Raw genomic sequence first — 11,679 nt, 5'->3', positions numbered from 1 at the left:
GGTCATCTCGATGTACGGGGTGTACCGCTCATCGTACTGCATTACAGAGGATGCCCCATGAGACCGGATCTTCAAGGGCGTAAGCTCCTGCAAACATATAGGAGAAGAAGATATCAAGTGTTTATTACATTTTCAAAAAATTACTCATCTACTAATCATTTTCTACTTACCATCTTCTTCTCCGACATGAAATAGGCCCGGTGTTCAACGTCATAAACATTATTCAGAAGCCACACCATCCTACAAATCACAAAAAATTACTTATCTACTCATATACTAACTAATATTCAAAAAATTACTCATATACTCATATACTAACTAATATTCAAATAAGACTCATATTCAAAAAATTACACCATCCTACAATCCTAAGAACTCAAATCCTAAGAACTCAAATTACTCATCTACTCATATACTAACTCATATTCACCATATCCTAACTACTCAAATCCTAAGAACTCATATGAACTACTACTACTCATATACTCATATACTAACTACAAATATGAACTACTACTACTCATATACTCATATACTAACTACTAATACTAACTACTACTACTAACTACTAATACTAACTACAAATATGAACTACTACTACTAATATACTCATATACTAACTACAAATATGAACTACTACTACTCATCTACTCATATACTAACTCATATCCTAACTAGTCAAATCCTAAGAACCTACTCAAATCAATCTACTAAAATCAATCTACTCAACCAAAACCTAATACACTTGGATTGAAGGATGGGAAAGGGAAGGGATAGGGGAGGAGATTACCTTGGGGGATCAATCCAAGGAAGAAATCACCAGATCTGAAGGAGATGGGGGAGGGGATTAGGGAGGGGGTGAGAGCCTGCCGTCGTCGCAGTTGCAGTTTCTGTTTGAATGAGGGAGGGGAGGGGGTGGGGAGGGGGCTGGCCCGTGGCCAGTTAAGTCCATGTGTGGCGCCTAAGCGTTCGGCGCCACACATTACAATGTGTGACGCCTGAGGCTTAGGCGTCACACGGCCTGGGGGATGGGCCCCTCCCTGCCAGGTGGTCGGGGGGTGTGGTGCCGAACGGCTAGGCGTCACACAGTGTAGTGTGGCGCCTAGATGTCGGACGCCACACAAAAAGGTCAGGCCGGAGAAATATTTCCCCCGAGGAGTCACTCTGTGAGTTCTTTCGTCCGAGGGGTCATTTTTGTCAATTTTGCCGTCACTTGCACGCACGCCATGGACGGCAAGGAATGCTGACCATGCATCGCGCGCGTGCTCCTCCAGATTCCTCGGCGCCACAGCACAGGAGACCTGCGAGTCAACGTCGTCGCAGACACTCCCCCAATTAACCAACGATTAGTAGACTAACCAACCACATTAAACGAGACGATTAGATTAGCTATCGATCAGATCGCCGTCCACCCATTCCGTTCCGTTGTATATATGCGCCCGATACCAGACAAGCAGCGCGCGCCCACACACGGAGAGCCATGGTGTCCTCCTCGCACTCGCAGTCCGGCGGCGACGGGTGCACGGCGGCGGCGGTGCGGGAGGTGGCGACGGCGCGGTTCGCGCGGCAGGTGGTGCTGGGGCGGTGGTTCATGGTGTTTGCCTGCCTGCTCATCCTCTCGGCGTCGGGGGCCACCTACATCTTCGGGCTCTACTCCAAGGTGCTCAAGTCCGCCCTCGGCTACGACCAGCAGACCCTCAACACCTTCGCCTTCTTCAAGGACCTGGGCGCCAACGTCGGCGTCCTCTCCGGGCTCATCAACGAGGTCACCCCTCCCTGGGTCGTGCTCGCCATGGGCGCCGCCATGAACCTCGTCGGCTACCTCATGATCTACCTCGCCATCGACGGCCGCACGTCCCGCCCGCCCGTCTGGCTCATGTGTGTCTACATCTGCGTCGGCGCCAACTCGCAGTCCTTCGCCAACACCGGCGCGCTCGTCACCTGCGTCAAGAACTTCCCGGAGAGCCGCGGCGTCGTGCTGGGCCTGCTCAAGGGCTTCGTCGGCCTCAGCGGCGCCATCTTCACCCAGCTCTACATCGCCATCTACGGCGACGACGCCAAGTCGCTCGTGCTGCTCGTCGCATGGCTCCCCGCCGCCGTCTCCATCCTCTTCGTCCACACCGTGCGCATCATGCCGCACCGCCCCGTCCGCCGCGGCCAAGACGAGACGGCCGCCACCAGCAACGACCCCTTCTACTGCTTCCTCTACATCTCCATGGCGCTCGCCACGTACGTGCTCGTCATGATCGTGGTGCAGAACCAGATGGAGCTCTCGCACCCGGCGCTCGTCGTGTCGGCCACCGCGCTCATGCTCATCCTCCTCCTCCCCCTCGCCGTCGTCGTCAAGCAGGAGTACAGGATCAAGCGTGAGCTCGAGGAGTCCCTCCTCGTGCCCCCGACGGTGACCGTCGAGAAGCCGCCAGCCGCACCGCTGCAAATGGCCGCCAAAGCAGAAACAGAGGAGGCGCCCGCCACAAAAGCAGAGGACGCAACGTCGGCTTCGACGCCGGCTTCCGGCGGCTGCTTCGGGTCATGCCTAAAAGGGATGTTCAGCCCGCCGGCGCAGGGGGAGGACTACACGATCCTGCAGGCGCTGGTGAGCGTGGACATGCTGGTGCTGTTCCTGGCGACCATCTGCGGCGTGGGGGGCACGCTGACGGCGATCGACAACATGGGGCAGATCGGGCAGTCCCTGGGGTACCCGGCCAAGAGCATCAAGACCTTCATCTCCCTCATCAGCATCTGGAACTACGCCGGCAGGGTGACGGCCGGGTTCGCGTCGGAGGCGGTGCTGGCGCGGTACAAGTTCCCGCGCCCGCTCATGCTCACCCTGGTGCTCCTCCTGGCCTGCGTCGGCCACCTGCTCATCGCCTTCGGCGTGCCGCAGTCGCTCTACGCGGCGTCGGTGGTCATCGGGTTCTGCTTCGGGGCGCAGTGGCCGCTGCTCTTCGCCATCATCTCCGAGGTGTTCGGGCTCAAGTACTACTCCACGCTCTACAACTTCGGATCCGTGGCAAGCCCCATCGGCGCATACGCGCTCAACGTGCGCGTCGCGGGGTACCTCTACGACGTGGAGGCCGCCAGGCAGCACGGCGGCACGCTCGACGGCGCCGGCGACAAGACCTGCATCGGCGTGCAGTGCTTCAAGCTCGCCTTCCTCATCATCACCGCCGCCACCGTCGCCGGCGCGCTCGTCTCGCTCGTGCTCGTCTGGCGCACCCGCAAGTTCTACCGCAGCGACATCTACGCAAAGTTCAGGGACGCCGACGGCGAGTCAAGTGCGGTCAACGGGAGGAAGGAGTAGTGCAGTGGTTGACTCGATCAAGTCCGGTCAACCGGGGGAAGGAGCTGCGGGTTAATTACTGCAGGAGCTTCACTTAACTACTGCCTAGTCTCCGTAACTGTTTAGTAGTGGCCGTCTGTTTTTTACTTTTTACAGATACAGAGGTGCTGGTCTTTTTTTTTTTTTGCTGTTGTATGCATAAGTAGCTGTCAGTGGCGTGTTGCAAGGAAGGCGACTGAATTAAGTAGTAGCAGTTGATCGGAGGTCCCGTTGATATCGACGTGTAAACTTGCTAAAAACATTTACCTGACGCTGCTTGATTAGCTCATTATGAAGATGAAAACTCCAGCTCAACTCGCCGGTGGCTACTGGCAAGACAGAAGAGAAATCGCTACGTCAGTAGCAAGATAAGTTTGTTTGATCGAACGTTACTCATCTTGTTGAAACTTGAAAGTATCCAACAAGAAACTGGTTTCCTAAGTCCAATTTGTACACGGCCAATTTTTCAGCAACAATTTGCTCCTGATCAAATGATAGTTAGCGCCTACTCCCTCCGCTCCTAAATATAAGTCTTTCTAGGAGTTTCACTAATGGACCACATACGGATGTATATAGACATACTTTAGAGTATAGATTCACTCATTTTGCTTCGTATGTAGACACCTAGTGAAATATCTTAAAAGACTTATATTTAGGAACGGAGGGAGGACAAGTCAAACAAACGGCCTAAGCTTCCAAAATCAATGGGTGGTTCGAATAAGGAAAAGTTTGAACTGCATTCTTGTGAAACTGCGTGGCTTTTTTCAACAATGGATGGTTCTCTGCGACGACACACAGACGGCTCTTCTTCGACGGTTCATCCTTTTGCTGGACCGATGCCGAGGGGGACTACTTCGCATTGCCTGGATTGAAGATTCCGTCAACCGAAACTGGGATCAACATCAAGTAGAATCTGTTCTAGTCTTTTGCTGTTTTATTTTCAGTAGGGGTGCTGTAATAAAAGTGGTAGTGCGCGGTCAGACTTTTCTTTAGCCTGGTTCCTTTAAATGGTACTCCCTCCGTTACTAGATATAAGTCTTTTAAGAAATTTCATTAGTCATCTACATACAGAGCAAAATGAGTGAATCTATACTTTAAAATATGTCTATATACATCCGTATGTAATCCACTATTGAAACCTCTAGAAAGACTTATATTTAGAAACGGAGGAAGTAGTTTGTTAGTTGCCGATGTGGAGATGTTTGCTCAACCGTATCTGTCTTTGCTTCATTAATAAAAAGTGGAGTATAGGTAGACCCCTTTTATTCAAAAAGAAAAACCTTCCAAATTGAAATAATTTTCAAAAAGCTAGTAGTTCATTTGTTTCAACTAATAAAGAGGATCTGAGGAGATCCTTAGGGTCACTAGCTTGTATGCACCACTGCCAAAGATGCTCCGATAATTCGACCATGCGGCCGGCTTGCCGACTTGCAACCTGATGCCGGCCGAATGTGACCATACACCATCTGTTGTTTTCGCCACATCTTCTCATGTCTCTCGTTAGTCATGGCAATGTCCTTAGCCATCCCTGTTACCATGCTTAAGATCATCTCCATCTTCATCTCTGTTATCCCTGCGTGGGTGAGTCTCATACTCTCATGAGCTTGAGGAGGTGTGGGACCTTGCCTTTGGCTCTGTCACTAGTAACATTCTTCACTTGCAAGCTTCATCTCAGTCTCTTCTTCGTCACTAGATTCGGTACGAAATAACTTCACTACAGCAGCTTGGCCTCCTTCGCACCGTTTGTACAGCATGAGACTCAAGGGCTTAAGGCACTGTGGTTGCTCTCAAGGCACTGTGTCGGTGGAGTTGTGTACTGCCCTAGCACAACCCATGAAGCTCTGCCTCTTTGGCGATACACTTCAGAGTAACACAGAACATAGTAATGAAAAATATAATGAAGATTTAACACCAGCCTCAAAGATGTAAATGCCATCAAAGTTTTGATCAAGAACAAACACTTCAGAGTAACACAGAACATAGTAATTAAAAATATAATGAAGATTTAACACCAGCCTCAAAGATGTAAATGCTATCAAAGTTCTGATCAAGAACAAAGCGTAAGATGCACGATATGTTCGCCAAGTGAAATAAATAACGACGCGACAACACCACCAGGATATCGACTAACAAGTATGAAGGTTCCTAAAATATTTGGTACCACGTAAAACATTTACATGATTCAATGCCGTCATCTTTTCGGTTTTTTGTATGGGGCAGTGCCACGACCAATCGAAACATAGGTAGATAACGATGCTTCCAGAAAAAGGTCCGCAGTTCATTAAGCTCTTGGAGCTACAGCCCATTTATGTTCATTTAGTAGAGCACATTTCACCCACCCCGGTCATCAACCATGCACCAATCACTTTGCCTTGGCACTCTCCTGGGTAGCTTTCTGGTCCTTCGCGTTCTCCTGTGCAGCTTGCTGGGGGACGGGCTGGATGCGTTCATAGGGCTTCCTTGTCAGCGTCTCCCCTTTAAGAGCAGCGACGTATCTGTCATTTGTGTCCTCCTTCCTTTGTATCTCACCTAGAAACTCCGCCAGCCTTTCCCTGTTGATTTGTCCCATCATCTGTTTTTCAAGTGTTCATTGTTAGTGGAAACGAAATCATAAGAATATGAGGAGAAACACCAGCAAACCACAACAAATGTACATAACAGTATTACACCTGGGGAAGTGGGGATAGATTGAATACTGAGGAGGATAACACAAAACTTGGATATCAGGTCTGCTATTAAGTAAAGATAAATTTAAAACCTCACCCGTGCAAATAGATGTCAATCACTTGTATGCTGGCAAAGAGAGATACTACATGCTGAGCTGCTAACCAGAAATTGTTTGGCAACATACAGTAAACAAAAATTCCTTACAGATGCTTGGCAGTGCAGCAACTATTCAACCATGATATATCCATGGACTGGACATATATTACCTGGCAGCAAACTGCTAGGGTGTGTAACTTCCTCAAAATTTATCAACCTATATATTCTAGGAGAATATATTTACTTATTTAAGCTGCAAAAAAATTCCCCACAAAAATTCTGCTAGAAGCGTATTTTGGCACTGTGATCTTGCATTTCAAGGTTGTTTGCAATGGCAAAATAAACAGTGAGTACAGAGTAGACCAAAAGGTTATTTTATCACAATAAAACTGAACAGATGGGATATACTGATACTAAAAAAGAGGCACTGAAATGCCATCTCCCAGCACAAACAAAGTGTCTAAATGACAGTTGCATATTTTAGTTCACACAACAAACAATCATCTGTTAGCACAATCAAAATCATGCAGTGGTTTAAAGTTAAGGACCATTTATGAATCGGTTCCTTATCAATTTAGCTTCAGGAGTGATTACGGTACATGTGTACATACTTAATGTAACATACCCCTTTTTTGCAGATGTGATTAAAGGGCCAAGGGCTGTTTCGTTGGTGCCCAACTTAGGCATGCCACAAAATTGGCAACCATGATGCCTTGGTTGTTGCTTGGTTTGTTGACGCAATTTTGGCTGCCCATGACATGAGAACTCGTCCATGGTTCTTGGTCTGGCCATTATGATTTTGAGATAAACATTTAAAGATTTATAGATCAAGCATGAACATTAACCTTCTGTATTTCTGAAATGGCCTTCTCATTTTCGTCTTCAATATAAGACAGTGTATCTCTGTTTCAAGAGGTATGGCCCGGTCCAGATAGCCATTTGCATATTTTTCAGTCACTGGGACTGTGGGACATAAAACTGTAGCTAAGTAATGGGAATGAGGATGTCCCTGTCTGAATAATCGTCACCACGCTTTCAACAATTGGGGTATAAGGTTGTAGCTATCACCAGATAAGCATATGCAATGTAAATTGTGAAGAGTAATGAAGGCAATCTTTTTAATCATGCATTCTATCGGTCTGCAGTGTCCAAGGAAACATTCATGAGTGATATATTTCCATAAACTAACAGGACACAAAGGTGAGATGATGTATGTTATTATGTATGACATAATGCGCATTTTCAACCAATAAAAAGCAAAGATATATTAGGAACCATCACTGGCCTATACAAGATTTACCGTGTAATGATTCATAGGTGAAAAACACAGCATGTCTTAGCTACAGTTCCACTACAAGATTATGCTGCTACATCACACAAGAGACAAATAATTTCTCAAGCAAAATCTGACCACTCTAAATAAGTTGAACTAGGGAATTGCTATTGCACGTTTAACCAGTTGGATCAAAGGGTCCCTTCATCAACTTGGAAAAAATTCACATCAAATCTAAACTTTCAACTCGACATCAGAACAAATTCAATTTTAAGTCTCTTCCCAGTCATGGTATTCATATAGCAAAGTAATAACCAAAAACTCCAACTCAACCTAACACATGCACACCCGGCATAATGCGCACAGGTGTATCTCATGCATGCACGGCAAGGCAGCACATAAGAAAAGCAACTCATTATGCTCCAGCATTGACACTGGCAACCACTACGTGTACGTAAGGTGTAATCAAGTGACCCAGCATGAAGAGGAGGAAAGGTGGTGGAGGGGCACACCGCACACAAATATAAGGAAAGAGGAAAAATAACCATGCGTTCTGCTCGCTATTAGACAGCCGAAAAGAGAAGATGAGATCACAAGGCTCCGGAATCAAAGGCAACAACTGCATGAGAAGCCAACTGGATGCCCGCTAATCAGCATATTATTTGACCAATTTGAATGAATCAATATGTATATGCATGGAACTCTCTTCACAAACACACTGTTTTACCATTTAGCTGAATATACACAAGTGTTGTGGACATGCATTGGTTGGCAATATCAGAGAACAAAGTGTCAGAGAATGTAGCTGCAAGGTTCTACTGGCAGCAATGGCGCATGAGTCCAGGCAGAGGATGACCGTGATGTCAAAGAGGGTTAGAAATCGGGTTGAACATGTTGGGTTGCAGTCAGATAACTATAGGAACTTCAGTCAACCACACAATGTATTAGGCTACGACCTACGAGTGATAGGTTGATTTCATATCTAGGAACATCAAATGGAGCTGCACAATCCTTGCAATTGTAGTTTATTTAGGAAAGCAGTAACAGTGACCTATTCCCCCATTCTTCTCGTATTCTTCCAATTTCTGTTTTTCTCCTCGCTAAATATCTCCTGCCACGATAACACGGTTCAACAGTCGATGCAGAATCCCAGAAGGTGTCCCCAAAATCCGAGGAGACCCCGACCATAGAGCACTACATGTTACCCTACCTAGACATCTACTCCCTCCGTTCCTAAATATAAGTCTTTTTAGAGGTTTCACTAGGAGACTACATACAGATGTATATAGACATATTTTAAAGTATAGATTCACTTATTTTGTTCCGTATGTAGTCTCTTAGTGAAATCTCTTAAAAGACTTATATTTAGAGACGGAGGGAGTAGTGAATTAATGGTGAATAATGGGTTGTTACAGGCAGAATAATCGTAAGTTGTTAAAATGGCAAATACTAGAAGTAATTGATTCATGATGCAAATGACAAAGCCACTGTGACAACAGGTTACTGAAATCCACAGTAAGGGTCACCCGATTATGCTCTTGCCATCATTAAAGAAAAATCTGCAGGGCAATAGGTACCTACACATAGCTCAGAGTCTGTTCTTCCTCACGCATCAAGTTCCCAAATGATAGGTGAAGGAAACCTTCAAAAATCCAACTGAAAATCGTATCCCCTTTCTAGTCCCGTTCTACTCGTCTGGACAAATCAAGCACGGCGCACAGTCTGATAATCGATAAGGGGCTCAAAATCCTATCCCCTTTCCGGCCACATTTCTTCTGCCCGTCTGGACAGATCAAGCACGGCACGCAATCCGCTAAACGATGAGGGGGGGAGGAGGACAGGCGCGCTGACCGTGGTCTCCGGGCGGGCGTTGGAGCGGAGGTGGGCCTCGAGCTTGTCGTTGCGGGAGCTGGTGAGCTGCATGACGCCGTAGCCGACGACGCCGGGGATGACGCCGCAGAGCGCCGCGAAGGTGAAGAAGAAGGGCTTCGAGTCCCGCGTCCGCCCCACCAGCCACCGCCACGCCCGGCTCTTCTCCCACAGGATCGACATCTCCACCGCCGCTTTCTCTTCTCCTCTAGGTTTTCTTCTCTCTGTTTCGAGCGAGGAGAACAGCCGAGCAGGAAGAATTTCTTTTTTTTCTTTTTCCTTTCCCATCGTCTCTAGTCCGATAGAACCTTCCGCTAGGCTGGAAGTGGGAATGGGCCGACGGTACCAATGGACATCAGGCCCATCAGGTACTCAGGCCTGGCCCGTTAGTCTTAAGATTTGCTCAGGGTGCATTGTTTGGGAGTCAAGTAAACCTCTATATATAGAGAGAGGAGATGTATCAATCTAATCAGGCAAGAATTAAGAAGGAAAATCCTTTTTCCTCTTGCCCGGCCGTGGAAAAGGACCCCCACGGCCGGCTCTCTCGCGCCCTCGCAGCTCTCTCTCTCCCGCTCAAACCCTAGTAACCATAACACATGGTATCAGATTTCTCAAGCTCGATCATGTTCACCCCGTCGCCGCCGCCGCTTCCTGTCGCCCTCACCCCGGAGGAGATCACCGGGGCAATCCGCGATCTCACCACCGTCGTCCAAAGGATCTGCCTCTTCCTGGCCGGTCCCTACGGACCGCCGCCGGTCGCGCCATCAGTCGCCGCCTACGGGCCGGCGCGGTTGCCGTGGCAGCCGCCGCACTAGGCGGCCTCCGCCGCGATCCCCGGGTCGCGGCAGCCGATGCTGCTGCTGTCGTCGCCGCCACTCGACGCCAGGATGCTGCAGGCGCCACTGCCGCTCCCCGTCTCCGGGCCGATCTATACGGCGGCGTGGGCGCCGCCGCACACCCAGTCGCCACCGGCGCCACCCCAACAGTACGGCGGGCCCTCCCGCTTCGCCGGTCCCGACAGTGCGCCATTGCACGTGGGGTCCTCCATGGTCACAGCACCGGCGTCGACCCCCGCACGGCCGCCGCCGCCGCCCTCGGCTGCGACCACGGTGCCAGTCATCATGTTCCAGCATGGGATGCCCTACGACGAGACTGTGACGACCTCGTTCCCAGCAGCGCCACCACCATCCGAGGACAATCCCATCCAACAGATCAAGTTCCAGCCGTCGCCGACAACGCTTCCGGCTTGGATCTCTACCCACCACGTGTCGGCGGCGGTGAGGCTGCAGGCTGCTGCGCGCGGCCTCCTAGCGCGTCGGCATGTGCGGGAGATGCGTGATTTGCAGCCGCAGCTTCTCGAAGTTGCGCTTCGCGGTGCAACGGACCTCGATCTCGTCTGCTGTGTGGGGGATCTTGGGCATGCGGTTTCCCTCACAGACGACGGGCATGCTGTTTTTCCCACGGGCGACGACCTCCAAGTCTGCGACATTGACAGTCAGCCGGCAGGGAGAAGACAGGGTGTCGTCGACAGGAGCGCACCGCGTAGCACCACTGCATTCTGCCGCCGGCCGCCGCGAGGGCTCCCTTGGTCCCGATGGTGTCCTTGGGATCCAGGGGGCTGCAAACGCACAAGTTCGACGCACGGAGGATTCTCGCCTTATCGTTCGGAGTCAAAAATAAAGAATCGGAGTCTCATTCGGGTCAGCTTATTTCATGTCAATACAATAGTCCGAGATGTAAAAGGCTTGTTTTTTAGGCGTTAGGGTTGTGTGGGGTCGAATCGTCGTTAGGTTGCAGCTCGAGGACGAGCTGCATGTCCAGGTGGGGTGTAGTGTTAGAGTACGTGATGGGCCTGGGTCCGTTAGTCTTAGGGTTTGCTTAGGGGTCAAGTAAGCCTTACTTGGAAGTCAAGTAAACCTCTCTATATATGGAGAGGAGATGTATCAATCTAATTATGTAAGAATTAAGAAGGAAAACCCTTTTCCCTCTTGCCCGGCCGTGGGAAAGGACCCCCACGGTCGGCTCTCTCGCGCCCTCGCAGCTCTCTCTCTCCCGCTCAAACCCTAGCAACCATAGCAGGGTTTTTGGGCTCGAAGATGCAAAAGGTGATTATTTTTGTATCTACATCATCTATCAAAGATGCTCTTATCTATATAAAAATTAGATGTTAGGTCCTATTTCATTTCTTTCATATAAGAAGGAGAATAAGGTTTATGTACAAGAGTGTTCCTATTTTTCTGAAGAGAAACGGACAAAGACCCCTAAAAAAAACCACACGCTGACACTAATCAACCAATATCGGCTGCCACCTGTGCCCGGCCAAAGGCCAAAGTCCTTTGCTTGGTGCCGTCGAAGGTAATAGCTGCTACCTCTAGGTGTGTGAGACGAGTTCCATTGAAGATGGTCGATTTTCACTCCTTTCAGATGTTCCAGATGGTGTAAAGGAAACGAC

General features: G+C 49.1%; 2 protein-coding genes across 2 annotated transcripts; one reads left to right on the top strand and one right to left on the bottom strand.

Moving 5' to 3' along the window:
* The first annotated feature begins 1,465 nt into the window (after positions 1 to 1,465).
* Positions 1,466 to 3,618, top strand: LOC123452773. Its single transcript, XM_045129486.1, has one exon. The coding sequence runs from the start codon at positions 1,481 to 1,483 to the stop codon at positions 3,302 to 3,304; it is 1,824 nt and encodes a 607-aa protein (XP_044985421.1). The 5' UTR covers positions 1,466 to 1,480; the 3' UTR covers positions 3,305 to 3,618.
* Positions 3,619 to 5,290: 1,672 nt separating this feature from the next.
* LOC123452772 lies at positions 5,291 to 9,508 on the bottom strand. Its single transcript, XM_045129485.1, has 2 exons — positions 9,210 to 9,508; positions 5,291 to 5,894 (listed from the first exon to the last, which is right to left on the bottom strand). The coding sequence occupies exons 1-2, from the start codon at positions 9,408 to 9,410 to the stop codon at positions 5,685 to 5,687; spliced, it is 411 nt and encodes a 136-aa protein (XP_044985420.1). The 5' UTR covers positions 9,411 to 9,508; the 3' UTR covers positions 5,291 to 5,684.
* Positions 9,509 to 11,679: the final 2,171 nt, after the last annotated feature.

The sequence above is a fragment of the Hordeum vulgare genome, chromosome 5H, assembly GCF_904849725.1.
Source record: "Hordeum vulgare subsp. vulgare chromosome 5H, MorexV3_pseudomolecules_assembly, whole genome shotgun sequence".
NCBI lineage: Eukaryota > Viridiplantae > Streptophyta > Magnoliopsida > Poales > Poaceae > Hordeum > Hordeum vulgare.
Note: the sequence above shows the minus strand (reverse complement) of the source record. Positions and strands in the feature narration are given on the sequence as shown.